This window comes from Taudactylus pleione, unplaced genomic scaffold (genome assembly GCF_031769625.1).
Source record: "Taudactylus pleione unplaced genomic scaffold, aTauple2 ptg000214l, whole genome shotgun sequence".
Taxonomy (NCBI): domain Eukaryota; kingdom Metazoa; phylum Chordata; class Amphibia; order Anura; family Myobatrachidae; genus Taudactylus; species Taudactylus pleione.
In genome coordinates this window covers 11,173,062-11,198,171 of record NW_028284616.1, presented here as the reverse complement: position 1 = coordinate 11,198,171, position 25,110 = coordinate 11,173,062, and the positions used below count along the sequence as shown (strand labels likewise).

Genomic DNA, 25,110 nt, shown 5'->3' with positions numbered 1-25,110 from the left:
TAGTGCATCCTGGGAGGCTGAAAAGCTTAACTCTATGGTGCCCAGCGACTGACGTCACACCTATACCCAAGGTATCCTGTGGATACCCTATGGACCCTGAAGTAGAAATATATTTATGTTTATTTAATTTGGGGACTAACCCTATTAATAAACAGCTGCTAGGAGAAACAGCCCTATGTAGCGCCTGAATAGGAATATTTATGATTCTTCCTACTTTCTGCATACATACCTAAGAGTCTTATATTTTAACAATATTTAGGCCTTCGAAGGATAGCCTAATAGAAAGAATATATTGCCCATGAATAAAACAGTCTTAAAATCATGCTGTACAATAATATTCATAACCCCTAAAAAGGGAAAACAATATTCACTATCCATGAAAACATATCAATAACAGTGGCTTCTGTTCTACATGGGGCTCAGACTCAGTTATCAAACAGTGTAGAGGATTATACCACTAGGCTAAACCATGGTTGTGAACTGATTTTATCTTCAATAAAAAAAGAACATAAAACAATCTCATCTTCATACTTATAAACTCCACATGAAGGCAATCCCCCACTGCAATGTGCACATTTAAAACCATGAGCCATTTTTTTAAATTATTTTTTATTATTTCCTAAATGATTCAGTGTTCATATTATTCATCAATCCATGTTTTTAATTAAATATGTTTTAAGGACAAAGTGGGAAAAAAATGGGGGGGGGGGGGGGGGTTCAGTGCATTGATTAAAAAAAAAAAAAAAAAAAGGCAAATGGTAGGGCAATTCCTGGTATGAAAAGTTTTTCAAAACATTTAAGCACACTGTTTCATCCTGAGTACCCGCAGAGAGAAGTTTTTTTTACAGGCCGAAGGGACAAATTTGCAAACCTGCACCACCGTGTTTATGGCGAACTAGCATTCCATTTTGATCAAAGCACTTTAGTAGAGAAAGTGTTGATGTTGAGATCCATGCAAAAGAGTTAAAATACTATGTTGAACCCAATCTCCAGTGCTTAAAAACAAAGTTCCTTAGTAGCAAAACACCCAAATGCTTGCAGTCTCACAGCTGTTTAGGCTTCCAGGCAACTCTCTGGACTAGTCTGTAAAGCACTCCAAAGTTCTGAAAAAGAAATAAACAGACATGACCACAAAAGTAACAGTCTCACCTGACCATATAAACGGACAAATCAGATATACAAAGAGCCAGCCACTGCAGGGCTGTTAGAATGTCTGTTTACAGCTTGAGAAGGGAGGCAAGTTATTTATTTATTATATATATATATATATATATATATATATATATATATATATATACATACATATACACACACACACACACACACACACACACAAACTGAGGAGCAGTGCCTTTTGTAAATGATCCATTCAGGAAGCAAGAGAGCTATATTTTTGCTTGTATTCAAAATGCATATCTAATTCAAGTGGGTTACAGTCAAGTGCATAAATATTGGGACATTGACAGAATTTTCATAGTTTGGCCTCTATTCACCACCACAATGGCTTTGAAATGAAACAAACAAGATGTGCTTTAACTGCAGACTTTCAGATTTAATTTGAGGGTAATTACATCCAAATAAGGTGAACGGTGTAGGAATTACAACGGTTTCTATATGTGCCTCCCACTTTTTAAGGGGCCAAAAGTAAATGGGACAAACTAAACAATCCTAAATCTAACTTGCACCTGAAAAATGTCATACTCCTCACCCCTTAGTACCTAATGTCTGGTAATCACCAAACATTAAACCCCTACAATACAGAAATAATTATGAAGATGAGGTATAAGACCCTCAGCCCTTTGAAAGTTAGAGTGTGTAAGTATCAGGTTGTCATTACTGATTTATGTACTGAGTATAGGTCCTGCGACATGGCAGCAGTGCCCCCTAAGCTGTTTGGAGGCGGGATGGGGGTGAGGCGGGTCGTCACAGTTTTTTTTGGAGTGCCGAAGCCAGGGCCTGCGTCTTCTGAAGCAGACTTCCTGCCCTCAGCAATGGAGCTGCGAGGGAAAATCTGAGTAACCTCAGGGTTGTTTAGATGGTCGAAGGTGTCGTGACGCGCGACTCAGATCTACAATGCTGTCAGGAGGCATCTTTTCTACTCAGACACTTCAGCTGCATTAGCATATGTTAGACGCTGTTAGCCGCAGCAGCATTGCTATCTCTGAAATCAGGCCCTAAAGCCATTATTGAGGCATGACTACTACGTGACTCCTATGATGGATAGAATAGCTGATATTTGGTTAGTCACAGCACTATAAAATGTATATTTTCACTCTTTTCTGGACTTTTAGAAAATCTCTTACACTGTCCAATTTGATCACATGTGGCAATTTTTGGGACAGTTTCAAAGTATTTTCTGAGGTATTGAAGCACGTATTGCCCACATTAGAGGTTAACCATCAGCCTCTTCAATGATAAAGGTAACTACATTTTATGCCATCTGTAATATCTCAACATTTAATATATTTTAAGGAAGAGTGCGAAACCAACACACGTCTTATAAACATTTTACACCAAAAATATAATGACATTAATATGAATGTAAGTAGTAATATTTGTACCTGAACAGCGACATACGATAGGCCAAGGTATGCTGCAATGCAAAGAGCTAAGAGGAGGTCAAATATTGCTGGCTTCACTCTTTAAAAGAATAGAAACAAACAGTTACAGTCGCATTCCCAACTAAAATAAAAATTATATTTTTACAGTAAAAAAGAAAATCGCAGATCTAAAAACGGTTTTACTCACCGATATGCATTCATCGTCTGCTTCAACTGATCGTAAAATACAAATTCAGGGTCTCTGCAGAAAGATCACAGTGATTATATACCTTTATCTGTTTGTCATGTAGCATTGTTCTGCTATGGAGCTGGGTTGCCTCACAACCCAGCTCCATATGAACACACACACACACACACACACACACACACACACACACACACACACACACAGAAATGCTTAGAAAGCGCATATATTCCTGGATTTGAAATGTCAGAGAGAGACTGTACACTTGCATAAGATCTACAATCTCAGCCACTGCTGAAGGGGCAGCAATAAGGCCACTGTAAATTAGTGCTATTACCTTGTATATGATCAGAAAAATCTACAAAGATAAAAACAAAAAAAAAAACTTCAAGTTCAATTTGTAGTTTTTAAGCAACATCAAATTTACTAAAAAGGGATGCAAGAAGGTGGTCTTATTTGAGTTAACCCCAATTATAGAACAGTGGCTGTTTCGAGTAAACTGGGTACATTTCACAGAGAACATGTGCAAGCCACACAAACATTCGCCAATCTGTCATAGCTGCTTACCTTTTATCAGCCTTAACATGGTAAACTTTGACATCTTTCAAGTATCGGCTCATGTAATATTCAAGAGTGTTTAGTACATTGCTGTCCTTATCCACCAGCTGTGCTGCCCGGGGCTGGCTGGTTAACCATTGCATTACTGCTTCTAGCTGATCCTTATGGACTTGCTGCAGAGAGATAATGCAAATTCCTAGATATGGACATCATAAAAAAATACAAATACTGTACACCCAATACTGCTCAAAAGCACTACAGTAGTCCATCTGCAGTTGGGAAGGGCATCTAGACAGAAAGTCAGAATTCCTACCCAACCAAGTAAGTGTTCTAACCCTAACTATCCACCCCAGAGCCTAACCCTAACCCTCCCAGTCGGGATACCAAAGGTCTTGATTCTGACATCAGCATCATAACTACATCCCTTGCAGTCTACTGTGATTTTTGGTTTTACTTATTTTACAAGTTCAATGTGTTGCATCCTCCTGAACAGCTGTCACATGCTCAGTATTAAGAAAAAAAAATGATTGGCAAAACTTTGGGGTATCTTACCATCTCCCATGAAACAGTAAGTGATGGCCCATGTCTACACGGTCAGGCTTCTGCAGTCTTTCAAATACATACTCCATTTACATGATCTATGTTTTGTCAACTTACCATCTGCTGTGTGAAGATCTGAAGATCAGATGGTGCCCCCTGCAAATAGAGGAGAACTTGAATATGGACAGGTAGTCTAGATGGACAATACAAAGGAGGTTGAATGATAAAGACTTAGGAAAAAGCAATGTACCTTCTCTGTCAGATTATAAATGACACGGGTTAGTGCCTCAGCAATGATGCGGGTGTTACGAGCAAGAATCTGTGTGTCTACTTTCCATCTGCAGAGCAAACAACAGTCCCACTTAGAAACATATAAAAACAAAGTAGCAAATTCTATTTATACGCGATATGTTAATTCAAAACTATATTAGCATCTTAATCAAAACATCTGCCGTGCGATGACAGATTCCCAAGCCCTCCACAAGTAGTGGCAAACATTTTAATCTTACCGCTGGGTTCACCAGGTATTTTGTGATCAGGACATTAATATAAACCAGTGCATTACATGTTTATAATGTAATTCTCTGCACTATGGTGTCCTGGGCATTAAGGGATGTTTTGGTTATATTGCTGGTGCTGTGCATATGGTTGTGAAATGTATTTCTGATATACAGTAGGATGCCCACAGCCTGTTTTGGGTGTCACAAAATATACATATGGCATGTTAACTGAGCACAGGTATTGGGATGATGTTCGCGCAAATCTCTTGATCAATCTTTGGGCACGATTCTATTCAATGCGATGTAAATAGCGCCGGGAAATAGCTCCCGGAGCTATTCAATTCATCGCGATGTTAGGTCGGGGAAGGCTCGTTCTCGCGCCTTAAACAGGATGTTTAGGCGCGTTAACGGGCATTCCCCGACCTAACTTCCCAGCGCAAGGCTGTTTTCCAGGCGCGAAGGGCAGAAAACAGCCTCATGCCGGGACTTTTGTCAGATTTCTTCTCTCATCCCTGGAGGGATGAGAGAAGAATTCATTAGTCGGACTTGGCAGCGCGGTGTATTGAATAGCTCCGGGAGCTCACTCCCGGCGCTATTTACATCGCGTTGAATAGAATCGTGCCCATTGAGTGCTCTGTAAAGCACAACTAGGGGTCTTCCAGTTTAAGAAAAGGTTGTAGTGGAAAGTATCCCAATGGTAACCCAATACTTGTGTATTATGTAGTTACGAAAGCAGAAAATACTGTAAATAGGCTTAAAACGCCTTTTCAGGCAACAAGTGTCCTCTTTTTTTAATTACAACCTGATGCCAACCATTTGTATGTAATACTGATATATCTTCAACTAATTTCTTAAATTCAACTACCAACGTCACCAGCACTTTTGTAAAGACTCTTTTGTACGTTGGCAGGCCGAAGAGCAGACATGTAAATTGGAAATGTTGTCCTATATCACAGAACGTAAAACTGTACTAAACTGTCACCGGGACATGAAAGTAAGTGTCCAGGAGATTTAATTATTGATTTCAACAATTCTGTGGTAATATGTATGGCACTGACAAACTTGTTGATTCTTTTTAGGTCCAGAATAGTGCAAAAAGCTATTGAGGATTTTCTGACAAGGAATAGCCTGAAATATTATAAACTTTACCCTTCTTTATAAATCATTTTTATTTGCGTATCACATCAATTTACAAGTACTGAGCATGATATGTCAAAATATAAAAGCAAAATAGGAAAAATGTTCCTGTTCGTATACAGAAATATACAATAGAGTACATAAATGTGGTCATGCATATGGTTAATAAGTCCAGAACCATTAGTGAGTAAATATGAAATACAATAACAGCTTTTAAGTCTATACCCCAATAGGGCCCTTATTGGAGACGAGAGGAACCAAGGATCCAAATTGAATAATAAGGTATCAAGGAGTTAACAATCCAGTATTATATTGGAGGATCACCCAACAGTCTTGTTTCATACCATTCTGCATCTTTAAGGGAATGTCTGCATCTTTAAGGGAAAATCTGCACGTAGGACGGAAATATAAAACTTTCCCAGTAGTCAAAGAATTTTGAAACCAAATGTTTCTTTGTCCAAGGTCATCTCTAACCAGTCCATTTGAAAAATATAGTGCAACTTTCCTTTAAACAAATTTAAAGGGCCTTACCATTCTTACTTTAAGAGCCTAGGGATTGCACAGGCATTCATTTAGATATGAAGACTGTTGTGCTAAGTTTCTAACTTTGCTGAGGTTAATGTGGTCTTGGGCTGTATGAAACTCTATCCTGTATCCATCTTACGATAGCTAAAGCTCATGGTTCTTTGACACAATGGGCCGATATGTCTACATATTGTGTAATTCTGACCCTACTGTTATTGGAGGGAACTGACTGATAATAGTCTTGTGGGGTCCTCTGATTTGTTCTTTAATCTTAAAGGCTCTTTAGATGTAGATTGTTTTGTCTTCCTGACCTACAGATTCTTGCATCTTTAAATTGACTTGATAAAGGAAGATGAAAATCTTAGACCATCACTGCTGAGGCAAAAGTGCAAATTCGCTCCAGAGGACTTTTGCCTCCAAATAGAAGGGCTCCTTCAATGGGAGATTAGCTAGGCTATTTTTTGGGCCTTCTCTCCTAAGGCACATCCAGAGGGATGTCCTAGCCACTGTTGTTAATGCCATATACATTGCTGAAAAAGCAATGGTGTCCAAAGAAACCTCACTCATGAGTTCTGTACCTTTTTTCACGATTGCCACACTTTCACTTATTGCCTGTTTACCTTCTCCTGAACTTAAATGGAATGTTATTCTCCATAAGAGGAGGGCTATAGCCACTGATGCCATGGCAACAATGGACTTCAAAATGAATCCCTGCTTAACACTGTTAAAATAACTCAATGTTTCTTTCCATAGGGTCCCTATGAGGACCCCCATCTTCCAGAGAAATTGCAGATCTGGCAGATATGCTAGCTATGGCTGCATCTACCTTAGGGATCAAACTAATTTTTTGCACCCTCATTACTAAAATCAATATCTGCATTCTAGTCTTTCAGAATACGACCAATGTTTTTCCAACAGCGTCCATTCAGTATAGATATGGGGGGGAAATCAATCAAACCTACTAAAGAATGTAGGAGTGGGGAAGTTGCCCATAATAACCAGCTTCAAGTTAGTATTTATTAAGTATATTCAATAAAATTATAGGCAGGAGCCGATTGCTTGTTATAGGCAACTTCTCCACTCGATACATCTCCCCATTAGTCATTTACCACATGATGTACACAGAAGACTCTACATTTGTGACAGAAGGCCCCAAAAGGCAATTTCTCTGCTGTCCTAGATGTTTTTGCCTCATTTTTCATCCAGTTGTATATATGTTTGAACACGATTTCTACATTACCCAGATTATACATCCTAGGCGTTTCCATAATTTATCCAGATTCATTACTAGAGGAGACTCTAAAATCCCTGAATACCATTCTGACTGGGAATATCTTCCATATATAAACTAGTCTGAGATGTCATATTTTTTACTCTTTGCTTGGCATAGAGATCCTCTTTCGTACAAGATTCTTTCATCCAAGCTATAAACTCTTTAAACTGCTCGGGAGGTAGATTTGTTTTTTTTTTTTTTTGTTTGAGAGCCAGTACAAAAAGGACTTTAACACAGCCATTTAAGGTTTGTCACAAGCTGCACAAACTATGTTGCTGTACTTTTTCTCTCTCTCTCCTCTACAGGGTCTACATGAGTGCTGAAGAACGGCTTACCATCACAAAACTATCCCAGTATAATAATAATACATAAAAATAGGATTTTGGTACTTACCAGTAAAATCACTTTCTCCGATTCTACTGGGGACACTGGAGATCTAGACACTGGGGTATAGACGGGTGGATGAGAGGAGCTGGCACTTTAAATCTTTAAGTGCGAGTGACTCCTCCCCCTCTATCCCCCAGAAGCCCCAGTTAGAGAAATGGAGGCGGTGGAGATGGAAACAGAATCAGAAAACAAACTGAGGAAAAGGAATCAAACAAGGATGGCAAAAGCCGAATAGAAAGCACAAAGAACAACATAGTGCATACAATGAATGTAAAACAGAACACAATGGCAGGTAAAGCAGAGCTGGGAGGGCGTCCGGTGTCCCCTGTGGAATCGGAGAAAGGAATTTTACTGGCAAGTACCAAAATCCTATTTTCTCCTTCATCCACTAGGGGACACTGGAGATCTAGACACTGGGGACGTCCCAAAGTTAACCTCACACGGATGGGAGAGCCCTGAATAACCTGCGACCAAAAAGTAGATTGAGGCCGCAAAGGAATAACAACAAAAGTGTGGACCATGGACCATGTGGTCGTACGGAAAAAGTGAGTTGCTGAGGCGCCACAATAGGCAGCCCAAGAAGCACCCACCGCACGAGTGGAAAGCGCAGGAAAGGAAGACTGCGGAGGCCAGGAACCTAACAACATGCGCCAGTCGGTTGGCCAAACAGATCTATCTGGCCCTCCTATATAGAAGCAGGCCAACCGCGTTTGCAGCAATCAAAAGACAAGGAAACTGACTTTCACAAGGCTGCAGTACGGGTCATAAAACCGAAGAACCCACACCATCTCCAAGGAGAGGGACGAGAGAGCCATCCAACCACACCAGAACACAATCTGGTGGGTGATGGGGAAGGCTGAAATCACCGTAGGCAGGAAGTCCGCAAGGCACGGAGTTCTTCACAGGCATCATGAAAAAAAAATTATATAGGGAGGCTGACAAGAGAGGACTCCCAACTCCGAACACGCCTGTCCGAAACAAAGACCAAGAGGAGGGACGACTTCCGTGAGAGGAGTTACAGTCCCACCTCCTAGAAAGGCTTGCACAGAGAAGACTGGAGGAACATCAGAAACAACAGACATGTAGGCAGGACAAACAGAGGCTGTTGTATTGGGAAAACTGTCCTGAAGAAAAGTCTGAATTTGAGGGTTAGGCTAGGCGGCGCTGAAAAAGACTGACAATGCCAAAATCGGAACCTTGAGAGAACTGAGGCGTAACCCATCGTCCATGTCCCGAAGAAGAGAAGGATACGGGACAACAGAAGCAGTGCTGGGAAAGCCCCCGCTCAGCACACCAGGTCACATAAGAGTACCAGATGTTATGATAATGAGCTAATGTAAACAGCGTGCGAGTCTACAGCAAGATGGAAACCACAGAGTCCATGAACCCTGCTATGACTAAAGATAGCATACCCAACAGCCACGCCAATAACGTACCTGCTGTAAGATTGGGTAAACAAAATACCTAAACAGGAGGTCTGGGCGAAGAGGTAGTAATCAGGAATCCTTGACAAAAAGCAGCAGGCGTTCTAAGAACCAGTCCAACAGGGCCAGTTCGGTGCCACCAGGATGACCATTGCCACTAGTTGCTTGAAAGCACTGGAGTACTTGCGGAAGAAGGGAAAACAGGAGGAAGCACAAGTTCTTACCTCCAAGGCCCTGCCGCCTCGACACTCTGATCCCGAGTCTTGAAACAGTACCGAAAATCTGATGATTCTGCCAGGAGGCTATGGGATCCATGGCTGGTCTGCTCCACCATCTAACTAGCTTTCTGGAAAACCACCAGATGAAGGGCCCATTCTTCCGGGATGAAGGTCCTGATGATGGAGAAGATGACCTCCCAGATTTACACTCATGGAGGAACACCATCGAGATCGCCATCACATGGAACTCTGTCTGTAGAAAGCGACACGCCTTTCGCATGGCCATACAGCCGAGTATCCCCACTAGGAGGCAGAAGTATGTGACTGCAACATCGTTGTCCAACTGGACTCAAAGAGGCCGACCATTTAAACGGGAGGTAACTTCCAGAAGAGCGTAGAATATTGCACGGAGCTCCAGCACATTGATCGTTAGCGTCGACTCAAGAAGAGACTATTCACCCTAGTAGTGGTTGTTCCGAACAACTGATAAACACATATGGTATGTAAGACAAGGCGGATTCCTCTAGCAAGGAGGGAAAATGGTTAAATTAAAATCATGGACACAACTGTACCTCAGAAGACAATGTGGATATAACCCCCTAATTACATATCCGCGCAATACAGCATTGGCAGACCAGGTCTATACAACCTAGAAGAATAGAGAATCAGTAGGCGACAAAAAACGACCAACATATAATAATAATAAATGTAGTAGTTTATGTACATGAGGTCAGAGCGATGCTACTGAAGACAGGAAGGCTTGTAGGGTGTAGAGCCTAACTGATATGAAAGGAGGTACCTTATAGGAACAGATGTCTACCAGTACGGAGTTATGCGTGCTGTTGCAAAGTGTGCTTGTCACTCTTCTACATGGCTCTGAGACAAGAGCGCATGTCTAGAAAAGTAGAGCAAACTCTTACCTGCGAGAGACCAGGGGACACCTGGGGCCAAATGTAATAGGGTGAGAGTTTAGAAAATGTGAGAGTTTAGCAGTAAACTCTCACATTGGTTGAGTTTTATCTTCAAAATGGGAAAACATCTGAATGAGATTTTAAATCGTGAGAGGTTTTTAAGTCTAAAAAAACTTGCAAGTTCGCTCTGTTACTTTGTTTTTGGACTCTATTACATTGGCAAAGTTTAAAAAGTGTCAGAAACTCTCACTTTTCTAAACTCTCACCCTATTACATTTGGCCCCTGGTGTTTATGTAGACTTTTACTGACCCGATTGCCTGCATGAGGATATTGGCAGAGTACCAATAATTTTCGTAGGTCATCAGACCATACGCTGTACATCCTGTGTAAACAAACTAGCAGAGTTGATAGTAGAGACTTTATGGGTACACCAAGAAACCACAGTCTATGACTCTCAGAATGATAACAGCGCAAGACTAAAATCTCTCATGTACACACATGGGAGGAGAAGAACTCTTAGTCTAAAGAACTGGTTCAAGAAAACCAGACTGTACTATCTTGAATTGGGGTGGATATAAATAAATATTATAGGAGAATGGAGAGGGCCCCACCAAAAGGGGGACAGAGACTAAGATATACTGTGATCAATGCTTGGAGTGGACTGAGCAAGTTCATCTACCATCTCCCTGGCCGACAAAAGCAGAGTTCCCGGCAGCGGAAGCCTGACAGCGCTGGAAATCCCAATCGTCGCTAAGGTAAGTATAAACTAACCTAACCCCCTAACCCTCCTTAGGGGTGCCTAACCCTAACCTCCCCCCCAAGTGCCTAACCCTAACCCCCCCTTCCCCGCTGCCTAAATTTAAGTCCCCCGGGGGGGGTACCTAACCCTAAGTCACCCGGGGGGGGTGCCTATCCCTAACCCTCCCTCCGCCTAGCCTAACCCTCCCAGGGGAGTGCCTAGGTCAGATGACCATAGATCGTGTTAAGCTGAGTTATCAGTTATCTGCAAGCAAATAATGTTTAATTTTAAATCAGACACCTTAACCGCAAAGATATTTGCTCCAGCTTAAAAACGCAGAGATATTTGCCCCTGCTTGCGAACGACAACCCTAGCAATGCCTACTACCAGATCGAAGTTCTGGCACCCCTGGCAGTGTCGAACGACTGAGGGTTCTGGCGGATGGAGCAGACCACGACCGATTGGAGTCTGATGGGGCCCGCCTGCCCTCCTTCCCACCGGAGGAGGTCGGAGTACAAGGCGGACGCCTAGGGACCGGACGCCCTCACCTGTGTACTGTGAGTCGGCCAAACGCCACAATGCCTGTGTACCAGATAGAAGGCATATCAGATATTCAAATGATCAGCCAGGAGGCATAGATGCAAAGAAACCCGCTGCATTATTCTGTAACTTATACAGGCATATTTGACACAGACATTCAAAAGTAACAATGATAGGTTTGTGGAGAGCAAAGTGACATGGATACGACCTCCATATTAGGCTGCGGCATGTCCCTCCCTGTGCTAGTGTCAGGGTGCTTGAGACCCGGACACGCACTCTATAATAGTGGCGGCGGGTTCTTTTAATGTATAGGAGGGTTCGCAGTGGGAACCAAACCCACTAGCCAACCACCGCACCATGTGTGCTGCCCCGTCAATAACATTAGTGAGTACCAAGTTACTAACAGCTTATTAACAGGCAGAAAATAAGTAAATTTCTGCTATATACAGTTTTAAACAAGTTCACTGTGGGATTTTAACAAAGTGGCATGCTGTCCCAGACTGGTTTTGATCCTGGGACCTTGCGGTCACTGGTGTACTCGCCTTATCAGGTGAGCCACTTGAGCTCCAGTCCCATAGTGGAACTACCGACGATAAGAACACTTTGGGATTAGAACCTCAGACTCCATGACCATAGAACACCTGACTGAGCTATCTGAGATCTTATATTGCAGTATAACAGAGATGAGGCAGAACCAGAATCTATATAAAGTATAAGTATATAAAGTCTGCAGGTGAAAATACAAAACTCCACACAGTTAGGGCCGTGGTGGTCTAACTAAGTAAGCAGAAAGAGTGCTACAACTTCCTGCACGGGCTGGGACCTGGACATTTATCACATGATAATTAAAACAGGCTACAGACTTAAATATATAAATGAAAAATGCATATATGCATGTTATACTGTACATACACACCACAGATTACATTATATCCTTTCTATACATAGCGGCTATGCAACAACCAGCGCTTTGCCTTAGTGCTGATGCACCGTGAATCTGCTGCAGCCAGTAAGCGGCAGCAATAGTGGATCTGGCACTGTATTGCGCGCCAACTGCCTCAACTGAGGGAGAGGCTGTGAAGGAGGCTGCAACTGTTCCTACTCATTGAAGCAGAATGGCCGCCGGACCTAAGCCCCGCCCCCTTCACCGCCGTGAACAGAGCCCTGGCGTTAACTCCGGCTGGTCTGAACTGGCAAACAGACATTACCCTCTACTCACAGCCGGGCAATCACCCCCGGGCAGTCAATGAAGGAAGCAGAGGGAGGGAGGGAGGTGATCGCTCCCTCCTAATGACAGTCCCGGCAATGCACCGCTCTGTCATAGAGGGTGCAAATAGCAGCGCTGGGGCTAGGCGGGGTAGGGGGAACCGGCGAGTTGCGCGGTACTTCTGGTATACGGACAGGGCTAGCGCAATGTCTATGGCACAGCATCCTATTCCCCCTGTATTACAGCGCTGATAAAGGTGCCGCTCACCCCCATTAGTGAAGCGCTGTGACAAGCAGCAGAACTGTTAAAAGCAACTCCTCTTCAACACTGCCCCAATTACATAAGGAGCCTGGGAGAGGGAGTTAACCGCAGGATATCATCTCAGTCCCCTGCTAGTCAGGGGAAGAGACCTACTTACCGAGCTGCCAGCATCAGGCCCTGCGGTGGGCAAAGGTGACATGGACACAGCCTCTATATTAAGTTGTGGATGTCCCTTCCCTGAGCTGGTGTCAGGGTGCCTGGGACCCGGACACTCACTCTATAGTAGTGGTGGCGGACCTCCTAATGAATCCATGTAGCAGGCTGACAGATGCAGCTATCTGTCAGCCTGTCCTCAATGCTGTGTAAGCTAAACTAAAATGTAAAGAAAAAATAAAAGTAAAAACTAAAGTATGGGCTCAGCCCTATGTGACCGGTTCTCTCTGCACATTTCTAAAGCTGGGGCTTCTGGGGGATAGAGGGGGAGGAGTCACTCACACTTAACGTGCCAGCTCCTCTCATCCACCAGTCTATATACCCCAGTGTCTAGATCTCCAGTGTCCCCTAGTGGATGAAGGAGAAATCTAAATAAAAACCAACCCTAAATTAGGTGCTACCTTGAACTATTTGGACTCAGGTTTTATTACATTTTGTTTTAAGGAACAGGGAATGCTATTAAGCTGCTCCGAGTCCAATTCCCTTACCTGGATAACCGCGTCTGGCACAGTGTGCATGTATGAGCAGAGCACTGGTGTGGCCATCTAGGAGCGCTTACTGAATCCCCACAATCAGCTCAGCGCCCAGAGGTAGCAAACTGGCAAGTAGCCAGCTCAGTCCTCGGCTTGCCTCCATGAACTCAGCATCGCCAGGACCCAGAGAGCTGGCAAGTCCCTGCACTACAGAAAAACACTGCCTGATCTACCTTACAAAAAAAAAAAAAATAGTAAACAACATAGGGGAAGAGAAGGAGCTGAATGGTCTGGGTCAGATTTTATTCAGCCTTTCCCTACCTAACCTGAAAAGAAAATAGTAAGCGCAATCATGGAGGAAAGAAGACAACCCCACCATTCCTAAAGATTAGGTTTTCCTATAGATAAGGATTACCAGTCTCAACTAGCCCAATAGCATCCTGGGTTGAGCACAGGATCCTGAGTCAACATGCTATCCAGCAGTCCTTATTCAAAGTGGGCAGGAGGATCCAGCCACCATAATCATCATACATAACCAGCTGCTGCAACAGCTAGACATGTCCCAGACACAAGGGGTTACAGAGGTGTCAGTGACTATTCTCTTACAACTACTGGCATCACAGTAGTGTGCAGTTATCACCAGGGAGCGTATACTAAGCGCCAGTTTTGCCCGCAGGATATAAAACGGGAATATTAAGTGCAAAACCTGGCATGTTTTGCAATATATATTACTGCCATTTAAAATCCCACGGCCAAAACCACTGGAAATCTGCAGTTTTAAAAAGTGGAAAAGCTATGGGATGCGAGATAGCAGGGTGCATAAACTGCTGTGGTGAGGGTAGCTGGTCTATCTTGTGGAATTGGGGCGTTATTGAAAATGTGTGAACTTTTATTCATCAAGCTCTGAAAAAACAATATTTTCAGAGCTTGACTGCGGGAGGATTCGCCATTTTCAGATAGCATATGCTCCCGCTCACACCCCGTTCCTTCGCTATGGGAAGGAGTCCTGGGTTGCGAAAAGGGCCCCTCCGCTGGATGTCGTGGCTTTATGCGCCTGCGTGAACTCAAGGTCATGCAGGCGCATTAGCACTGCCGAGTCGACTCGGCAGTGCTAAGTTTCACTGCTCCGAAAGGAGATTTTTGGATCGGCTGTCTCCGCGCCAGAGCAATGATGACCCTAACCCGTCCGTCCCGCCCCGTGGTGCCTAAACATAACCCTCCCCCCTCCCCCCCGCGGCTAACCGCTAAGGCACCCAGCTATACTTCCATTCGGGATGGCATCTGTCAGGATTCCAGCGTCCATATCTAAACTGGCGTCGGGATTTTGATGCCTGTATTTAGTCCTGGGTCAGGATTTCGACGCCGGGATTTTAACAGCAGGCATCCCGTCCGCCAGCAAACTGACTGTATCATGTGCCAACGTTGCATTTGAGACTGAGGTTTCATTTTACATTGGTTGATCAACAGTGGTGTAACCGCTAGGCTGTTTTACCAAGGCACCGCTCCCTGCACGTTTTGGAGTCGGGACATTGATTTGACGTGGAGGAATTGGAGGAGGTCTGTGCCACCCACCTCCGGTACTTTTAGATTGCGCAAAAGACTGGACACCCACCTTGTCCTGCACCCATTTTTGGCCTTGCAGGGCTCAAGGACAGCGGGCTGGAAGCCAAATATGGGCTGCGCAGCTCGAGTTGCGTAGTTTTTGAATCTCCTCTGGCTGTTTGGTAACATGTAGTGGTGATCTAGGGAGCAGAGATATGTGCAAACACAATGCCGTGTCTCTGGGTGTGTTGCATAATCTAGGACAGACAGCGTATACAGTGCATAAAAATATACACATATCATTATGTCCTGTGACTAGAGGAATACAACAGGACATTTTAGGAATTGTGGGCAAAGATGTGAGGCGTACAATAATCTATTTTAAACTAGTAAAATCTTGGTGGGTTTTTTTGTGAATGTAAATGAAGCTTAGAAGATATACATAAAAGTTTCTAGAATACCCTAAATCTTATGTTGCCTAGCTATTATGGAAAAACACAAACATACACTAATAAATAAGCACTCAAAGGAAAAGTTTTAAATATTACATTAAATATATAAACAGCATATCACCGCTTTAGCGTTGTGATTTGTCAGGTCTAAAATGTTGCCGTTCAAAACTAAAATGCGCCCTTCTCAGTGAACAGCACCATGCCCATAAAAAATTCCTAGAGTAGACACTAACAACAGTATAGTTGTTCCTAACTGGATGCAAATAGAGGCAAGAATAAGAGTAACTGTGCAAAATAACATGACACTGCTGACTTCAAACATAGAGTTCGATTAAATTGGCCACAAATTAATAGCTCCGGGAGGGAGCTCCCGAAGCTATTCAATTCAGCGCGCTGTTAAGGATTTCTTCAGACAAAAGTACAGGCGCGTTGCCGTTTTCTGCCCTTAGCCCCGGGAAAACAGCATCATGCTGGGAAGTTTAGTCGGAGAATGCCCGTTCTCGCGACTAAACAGCCTGTTTAAGGAGCGAGGGGCAGGAGAACGGACATTCCCCGACCTAACTGTGCGCAGAGTTCAATAGCTCTGGGAACTCCCTCCTGGCGCTATTTAATTAGCGGCCAATTGACTCGAGCCCATAATGTCAGAATGAGACAGACTTGTGATGGGAATGATACGACTATACTACATTAGTACGGGGGGAGATTATAGTGCAAATACTATCTGGATCGGTAGAGGACAAGCCGCTTCCTCCTTCACACACAGAGGCATAGAGACTAACTGAGATGCACACTGCATAGACTTTAGTCCAACAACATATTGTCAGAAACTTATCACTGCACTTACGGTAATCTACGCATACACAGTTGCTCATCTTACCTTAAATCCAAGACACTATTGCGGTTCCCACTACGGTGTCCATCTAGGTGAGAGATGGTAAAAGATGGCAGCCGCCGGATAGCAAAGCGCTCATGTTCCCAAGCTAGTGTATCGTCAGCCAGGTTTATCTTCTTATGAATCATTGAAAACTTCACCTCAGGGTACTGACTTGATATAATCTAAATAGCAAGAGAAATAATATATTTAAAACATTATTTTACTATTCCAGCGTGAAAACTACTAGATCCATTTACATATCCTCACATCCTAAATAAGTGGGCGACAGTGAGAATACAGGGTCCCCGCGCTCATCATTACCATTTCCATCTCCTTGAGAAAGGTGTGTTGCAAGGTGCCCTCTTTAGGAGGCTTGGAGACATGAAGGTACAAGCTATTTTCACTTCCTATAGTATCTAAGCAAAGTACAAAGGCCACATTGTCTTGAAGGAGGCTGGAATCTAAAGAAAAAAAAAAAAAAGAGAAGGTGAGAATTGTCACCAATATTTTTCAGTAACAAAGCATTTCCAATGCAGTCCCAATAATCCATTGTTTAAATAAGTGACAGAAGCAAACAAACTTAATACTAAGCTGTAATAATGCACCTGGCAAAGTCACTGCCGATGTGAAAGCCACGTACTCCTCTCACCAACCGAACACAACCCTTTGGTCTCCTTAATGACGTTACCAATGTTGCACATAACACTATAATACCTGTGTGATCCAGATGATCCTCTAACCATCTCTTTGTTCCCTGATAGTTAAACTTTCCTCCTCCTGATGCGAAAAACAGCAGATTGTAACTGTACATGGAAGAAATATGAATTTAAGAGCAATTGAAATTAGCAATGACAATAATGCAACAAAAAAAAAAAAAAAATACATTTACTATGGATATTACATTAACCAGGAATAGTGAGAAAGGTTCGGATATTAATAGTTAAGGCTGATCATAGTGCCTGTTTTCATAGGGCAAATTAAAGATGATTTAGCACTTAGAGTAATCATCCCCTGCACTGAACTAATACTAGTCACTACTGAAAAAATAAGTCCACAAATTGGCTGGCTTCTTTGTGGGAGATGAATAGTTCTCTTTATATTTAAACCGCTATTTACATCACTACAACTACATTATACACACACATAAATATATACAATTTTATGGATGATAATACTTTACAACTACAGTAATACACCACAACCTTGCTAGAGAAGCAGTTAAGGTATTTTTCCATTCCCTGGCAGATACATACAGAAACATGTGAGGCTTGTATGAGAAGCCCAGAGTTTCTGGGTGTGGTAGTCTTACCTGGCATGTGTACGCTTGTATGTGTACAGACGAGAGAAAAGACGTGCCAGCTCCAGAAGGATGGCCATACCGCTGCCATTGGAATCTGCCCCATAAGACAACCACTAAAAGAACAAGAGAGATCAGTATCCATTTCACCAGTGCCTTTGGACTTAAAGATACTATGTTCTACAAAATGCAATATATTATTCTGTGTGCTAGACTTACTGGAGCAACTCCAAAGGCGTCATAATGAGCAACAATGGCAATAGTAGGAAGGTCTTCGGAACCAAGACCAGCCAGACGACCCTGGAGTAATACAAATGAATGGTAATATATTATTGTTTTTTTAAATATTGTTTATTAAGTACCAACAGTTGACAGACAAAAGAAACATCAAGAGACATAAAAGCTAGGATACATTTTTCTTGTATAAATACAGACATTAATCACTTAACGACCGAGTTCCGTTCCTACGACTCAGTTGTTAAACGAATCGGTCGTTAAGTGAGGACATGAAGCAGCAGGACCCAGGCTGAGGGTGACACATGCCTCTGTGTGTCCCACCTCCTCCGCATCCCCGTCCGTCCTTTCCCTCATGGCAGGCAATGTCTCCTGTGTGTCCTGCGCCACAGCCACGGTCTCCTCTCGACAGAGTTGTCTTTTTTCTTTTTATCATGAGTGCAAGCCACAGTTAGCTGGTCGGAGCGCCAGTTGTAAGTCCGAACGGTCGCTAAACAGGTAGGTCATTAAGTGAGGAATGTCTGTACTATATATTTAATGTACAGGGCATGAGTAAACATTACTACAATGTAGCAAAGTCTGTACAGAGAGGCTGAAGTCACAATCACTGTGATATATTTGCTATTCAGTTAAACCTATCTGGACATCAGAAGCTTTTACTGTGAGCAGTGTGAAAGCCCAAATACAAGTGGAATACTCCTAGTACTCCAAACACTACATGATGCGAATAGTCAGCCAGGAAAATACCACCAGCAAGAGATCTACTGATTCCTTGAGGACAGAATATATGTTCTGTAATAGGGAAGTAAAGAAATAAATTATTTCTCACGGTTACCTTTGTGCCTCATATTTCATTGCTGTCTGTGCTCACAGCATAGCACAAAGATCAATAGACACTTTGCCTGGGGTATATTTATACTGGCAGTGGTAAGACAGGTACAGATGTATCCTCGTACACCTCAATACGCCATGAGGACAGTCACCTGGCACGAGTAAGCCGACAGGTCCACTGCAAAGCGGCTTGCACAAAGCCTCTTATTTGCCACAAAATCCATCTTAGTTCCGTATTCAATTAGTTTAGTTATACAGATTCAGACTGTGCCACACACAGATATATGTGTCGCATATCAAATTTATCTGTGCAGTCTCCTGAAGCACTTTGTTGCATCTGATTGTGACCAAGACACATATTTGAGTGAAACAGAAGCTCTGCACAAACTGAGTCGCACAAAATCCAGCACGCCGAGAAGGACTTTTTGGCACAACTGCCGCAATAGTGTATGAGGACACATCTGTACAGTAAAAAGAGAAGAGAAAAAAAAAAAAGCAGGTGCAACTGCAAATGTGAAACTTCATTTTAAATCATGCTTTTAAAATGCGTATTTACCTCCACACTGGTCACTAGCCAGTCACTGATTGCCTTACTCTGAGCTCCACTAGTCACCATCTGGAAACCATTTGCTGTAGCTGTATGGAGGAGTACTATATGGACAGAGAGGGTACAGTCAACAATTTATATGTCATATCATACTTTGTTACTCTTAGTGACTTATGTCTTCTTACAACTCCCCCAGTACTCTGTCTAATGACTCACCTTCAGCAGCAGAGGAGGTGCCCTGGCTGGCAGAAGCTGCAAGTGTCTGCTCATAGATAGATACAAGCTCTGCATCCTCAACCGCAAAGTATACTGGAACCTGAGTCTCCATTGAAAGCATCTCAGGCTCTATGTCCATAAATTGCTGCAAAAACAAGCCCAAGTATTACACCCTCACACAAAACCTACAATTCACCTTTTCATTTCTGTAAGTTTACGATCTTCCTAATAAAGGACAATATAGTTCAGTTTTGGATAGACTTTCCTAGGTGCTGAAGTTATCCAATAGCTCCGCCCACATATTACACATGACCATCACTGATCTGCTTAATACAGCTCACTTCTGCTGGCTACCTGTCAAAAAGGGGGAAGAAAAAGACAAGGCCAACAGGAGTGGCAGCATGTGTACTAATAGCCGATGCATAGACGTCAGGGAACCTGCTGGGTAGTTTGGGAGTAGATGTCCATCCACATCTAATAGTCTACAGACATGCTTAACATCCCCATAAATCTATTAACAGAAGTATTGGTTCCCATTACAGGGTAGCACGCAGATCCAGGAAAGAGGAAAAAAAAAAAAAACATTTACACAGATAGTTATCATCACTTTAATTTTGAGTTAATAAGTCATTCAGTGCATTGTGTCTATTATGCTGATTGAAAGATTTGTTGCAACCATCCGAACAGCTTTATTAAGATATTGCACAGAGCAGTATAATCATTCAAATGTAAATGACCACAGCCAGCGCTGAATATGTACATTTCTGTAAAGCCGTGGGTGTCTCAACACAAGACCACTATTGTTCTGCCAGTTGGGAGCATTTTTTTAAAGAATAGCCATGTTATGCACAATGCAAGAAATTTTATTAATATAAACATTACCCTATTTTTTTTTTATTTATTTCCCTAGATTTCTTAAAAGTTAGTAATTTTCAATAGCTCATGCTATTAACCAAGGCATCCTCACGCACACTTGCAGCAGCTCTGACCTTACTCAGGAATTGCTAACTTCATCACATGCTAGGAGTACTCAAGCTGCATATGCCATTGCAGTGGATAATTTCTGAATGCCCCTGCAGCGGTGTACAAATGCACTGGTACGCCAGCGTTTCACTGACCACCCCGTTACCACCCACAAACAGCACTTCCTGTCAATCAGTCTGCGATGTCCCAATGGCAGTGCCCATAATCCACAAGATCACGGTTTACCACAATGTCTGCAAATATGAATTTAGACTGTAAGCTTTCATGGGCAGGGCCCCTTTTCCTACATATGCTTTTCCTTCGCTCACTCCATCATCTCCTCCCCACTGACTACAACGGCACCAAACTATTGTGTTGTACCTCCATGCAGTTAATTTGACAATTATAACTACTGATGCAGCAACGTTTATAAACAATGTCCGTGTACTGCAAAGTTCTGTACTGTAAAGGTGCGTATCCACTAGCAGATAAGGGAACGACAGTACGATTACAACATTGTAATCATACAGTCGTTCCACTTCCCCTGCAGTGCCTACACTGAACGATATGTCGTTCAGTGTAAGCACCCTCCCTCATCCCTGAACATGGTCAATCTGTCGTTATCGGCAGATTGACCGGCATGTTCAGGCGATGATGTCAAAAAACGACCAGCGGGAGCACGCATCGCTGGTCGTTTTTGACATTTTCATGCCCGATTTGTGAACGATACCGTTCATTTTAATCGGCTAGTGGATATCCGCCTTAACTCACTTTTGTTCGTGTTTTTGTATATATTATTTCTATTTTGTACTTTACATGACGGTGCGGACCCCATGTGGCGCCATATAAATAAAGAACAACAACAATATATGATATGGCTGTATTCTTACCTGGACAATATCTTGTGGCAGGGCTGCCATATCACGAGGCAGGATGATCACAACCGCACCCGCTGACTGACGCAGTGCTTTCTGGTACTGCTGAAAAGAGAAATCTGCTAAGCGTATAAGCACACATCGCCGACTCAGTACATCTGCTTCCGCTGTACGAGCCTCTGTGTTCAGCACTGAATTCCGAGTACCTGCAGTCAAAACTAAATTCATTAGTTTTCTGTGTGTTATTCAAAGTAAAAGCACCCACATAAAATATATATTAAACTTACTATGGGTGGATCGGGAGGGGGGGGGGGGGGGGGGGGAGTAAATAAATCACCTAAGATAAATTTAACAACGACTCGAGACATAATCCCAATCACTAAAGGGGTTATGTCCTTCTTTCAGTAATCAAACACAGGTAAACTAAGATTACCGCTGTTTGTCACAGTATCAAGAGCGATACGGTCCCAATCAGCGAAGCCTTCTGGGCATTGCCAAGTCCACGCCGGGTGAAAGAGTCATGCACATGTGCAGACTAGCCATTGCACATGACAGAAGCCCGTCACTAACAGTGATAGTCTGCCAGCAACAGAGTGGAGGATACCGCTGAGGAGTGGGGCAATGCTGGACCTCGCTGGAGAGGTAAGTCATGTTAAATACCAAAGGTATATTTGTTAGTATCACTGCGATACTAAACAAAATATGCAGCTCATATTAAGAATCATTGTTATATGGGGCCCCATATGTTTTCCTTCTGGTAAGAAAAAGAAGTACCCAAATAGCTCTTTAATAGGCAGTATGCAATTGTTTCCAGCCCCCTTCGCACCCAACGGAGCTATTCAATTGTTGCTACTGTAGGGCGCGATCAGCTGCCAGTGATCCATTTCAGCTCACAGCCTCAGGGGGGTGCGAGCTGAAATGGGTGAAGTGGTTTGGGCACCCAAACGGCACTTTTCTCGATCGCACCCAGCAGTTTGGTCGGGGGTAGCCGATTTACGCAGCTAAACCCGACCACTTTGGGAGCGATCAGTGCGAAAAGCAGTAACAATTGAATAGCGGCCCGCGATCTCCCGTCACTTTAGAGGGGAGATCCGGACCGCGAAAACAATTGAATACCGCCCAATGTATGTAAGAAACTTTTCAGCTACTGTTTATGTATTTGTGACAGGTACATGAGAACTAGACATCTGTGATAGGAACTCAGCTCCAGAAGAAAAAAAAAACCTGTCTTCTAACAGCTGCATGTGGCTTTTTAACAGCTGCTGGAGCAGTAAATCTGCTGCTATGTCACCATATCAAGCAAAAGTCGTTGAATTCAAAAGGGAAAACAGTAGAATAAATTGCAGCTGTCACATCACCCTTAAACAGACATTCCCAACCTACAGCATATTTAGGACTGAAGAGAAGATGCATCAAGTAGTCTAAAGAATAGACAAGTGGAAAAGTTGCCTATAGCAACCAATATGCTTCTACCTATAATTTAATATAACGATTGGCTGCTATGGGCCCTGTAGCTGAGAAGTCATCCTCAGAGATGAGAGGGAGGTCGCGGCCACCCAAAAAGCCCATAAAGAAGGTGCGTGTGTGTGTTAGGGGGTTGGGCAACTTCTCCACACTTTTCACCGTGTAGATACAACCGTCCAGAGTCTGCTAAATGCTGCAGACCAGAGTTTACACATGGTACAATGTATTGACGATGACGGCATTTGAATATGGTTAGGTCTACACTAGAGAGCTCTAATGGTCCAATGGTCCTGTGACGTCACAGCCACGTGACTCGGCATCAAAGGGGGAGGGGCAGGGATGGTAACGGGGGACCAAAAGTGTCCCCTCGCCACGCTTCGTGCACGGTGGCTCACCATAAAATGTATTCCCCGTCTATGACCACGTGGATGGTAACACAGGAGCGATCTGGCCCTCCTGCAGTGGTCACGTGACTGCAACGCCACAGAGGTTCTTTCTCCACATAGGATCGAGTAGCAACCATATGAATATGGGCAATTACACCCTACATAACCCCCATTCTATTCATTTTCGTTTACAACCCCATAGGGGCAAAAATTAAGCCTACTGTGTGAATGGGATGTGTGCTCTACACATCTACCATATACATCGCACCTGCACAAACCATTTTGCATTGCTATTAACTTAATTGACCCCAATTGTACAGAACTTCTGGTACTAGTGGGGCTGAGCTTTGCAGTGAGATCTGAAAACAACCAACAATGACCAAATATATAATGTGCAGGCATCACTCAGACACACCATGCACCTGTATAAATAACATTATCACTTATAAACAGGATATACTGAGGTTTTCAGACTCCAAATTAAACATTTAAGAACACCACTGAATGCTGGCAGTCAAGGGAAGCCAGAGTATCTTAGGAAATGACCAAGATTGCTATTGATAACAGCAGCTCCCATGTATGTCAAGCATGAAGGGCAGGCAGGACAGGGCTGGCCGACCATGGCTGTATATATGCAGTGCTAGTGAGTCCCATTTACACTACTACGGTGCAGGTAAGTGGGTGGTAGGACGCTGTCACTGACCGTAGCTCTGGCCCTGCAGGTCATACTGCTGCATGCGGTACACGGTGAACTCATGCGCTGCCTCGGCCTGCAGCGGGGACACGAGGAGCAGCACCGCCGGGATGAAGACGATGAAGGTGAGCGGGAGAGACGCCTTCAGCATATTATCGAACACCTCGCCCGCTTCTTCCAGCATCCTGCCAGCTACACGGGAAGGGGGGACCAGGGCGTTGAAGTGGCTGCAACGGGGGGTAATCGTATACAATGGCGAGCCGCAAATGCCCACAGCTTCCTCAGCACTGCAACTGGGGACCAGCAGGCACTGCAAGGACAGCTAACACTGGGGCCCTGCGAGAGCACCAAGGACATCCAATCAAATCCCTTGCAGGCGATCACTGGGCACCCGAAAGCAGGGTCCTCTGCAGATAGAGACAGCTAATAGTATCACAGTACCGCGCGCGCGCACACGTTAGGGGTCAGCAGCAGCAGCAGCAGCAGCAGAATGACTGGGTGGTAGGTGACATGTTGTGGGCGGGGCAGCTGCACGATCACTGCTCTGTAATGGGTATATTAACTAAAGTGCGGGTTTTTAAAAGTGGAGATGTTTCCCATAGCAACCACTCAGATTTTAGCTATTTGCTAGATAAATATTAAGTAGCATCTGATTGGTTGCTATGGGCAGCAGCTCCACTTCTAAAAACCCACACTTTAGTAAATATACCCCTTTTGTGTCTGTGACTGATACTCACATGGTTCTTAGTGCTGCTTCGTGGCTCTTTAGCTGTCGTGGAACTATAAGTCCCAGCATGTATACTATACAAGTATTAAACATAATGCTGTGACAGCTCAACTACACATCGGCCTGATTCCTAGATTCTGCACTGGCCACTGCCCTGAGTCTCATCATCTGTCACTGTCTCCAGCCGTGTTCTGTCCACCTGGAGCCTTCCACATTAGCCAGATATAATGGGGTATATCTAATGACTGCTACTTTTATACATCGGGCAGTCTTGCACAGGACTTGCCGATGCTTGAAGTCCACAGCATATTACATATATGCCTATAAGTCTAGCAAGCTGGGTACACACTTAACGA

The 25,110-nt window shown here is 43.5% G+C and overlaps 1 protein-coding gene across 1 annotated transcript; it reads right to left on the bottom strand.

Annotated features, from left to right (window-relative positions):
* Positions 1-731: 731 nt before the first annotated feature.
* Positions 732-24,474, bottom strand: NCLN (nicalin). Its single transcript, XM_088478460.1, has 15 exons — positions 24,037-24,474; positions 21,499-21,689; positions 19,646-19,790; positions 19,439-19,533; positions 18,037-18,117; positions 17,830-17,933; positions 17,235-17,323; positions 16,842-16,981; positions 16,524-16,702; positions 4,094-4,181; positions 3,961-3,999; positions 3,313-3,476; positions 2,749-2,802; positions 2,562-2,640; positions 732-1,103 (listed from the first exon to the last, which is right to left on the bottom strand). Exons 1-15 carry the CDS (start codon positions 24,209-24,211, stop codon positions 1,044-1,046), a joined length of 1,683 nt encoding a protein of 560 aa, XP_088334586.1. The 5' UTR covers positions 24,212-24,474; the 3' UTR covers positions 732-1,043.
* Between the last annotated feature and the right edge of the window lie 636 nt (positions 24,475-25,110).

What these genes read in the sequence shown, in the direction of transcription:
- NCLN (XM_088478460.1), bottom strand. Translation starts at nt 24,211, where the DNA reads ATGCTGGAAGAAGCGGGCGAGGTGTTCGATAATATGCTGAAGGCGTCT. An exon ending in TGCCACAAGATATTGTCCAG is followed by an intron (nt 19,791 to 21,498) that starts GTAAGAATACAG and finishes TTGTTTTTGCAG; the next exon opens with CAATTTATGGACATAGAGCC. An exon ending in CAGACGATGAATGCATATCG is followed by an intron (nt 2,641 to 2,748) that starts GTGAGTAAAACC and finishes ATTCTTTTAAAG; the next exon opens with AGTGAAGCCAGCAATATTTG.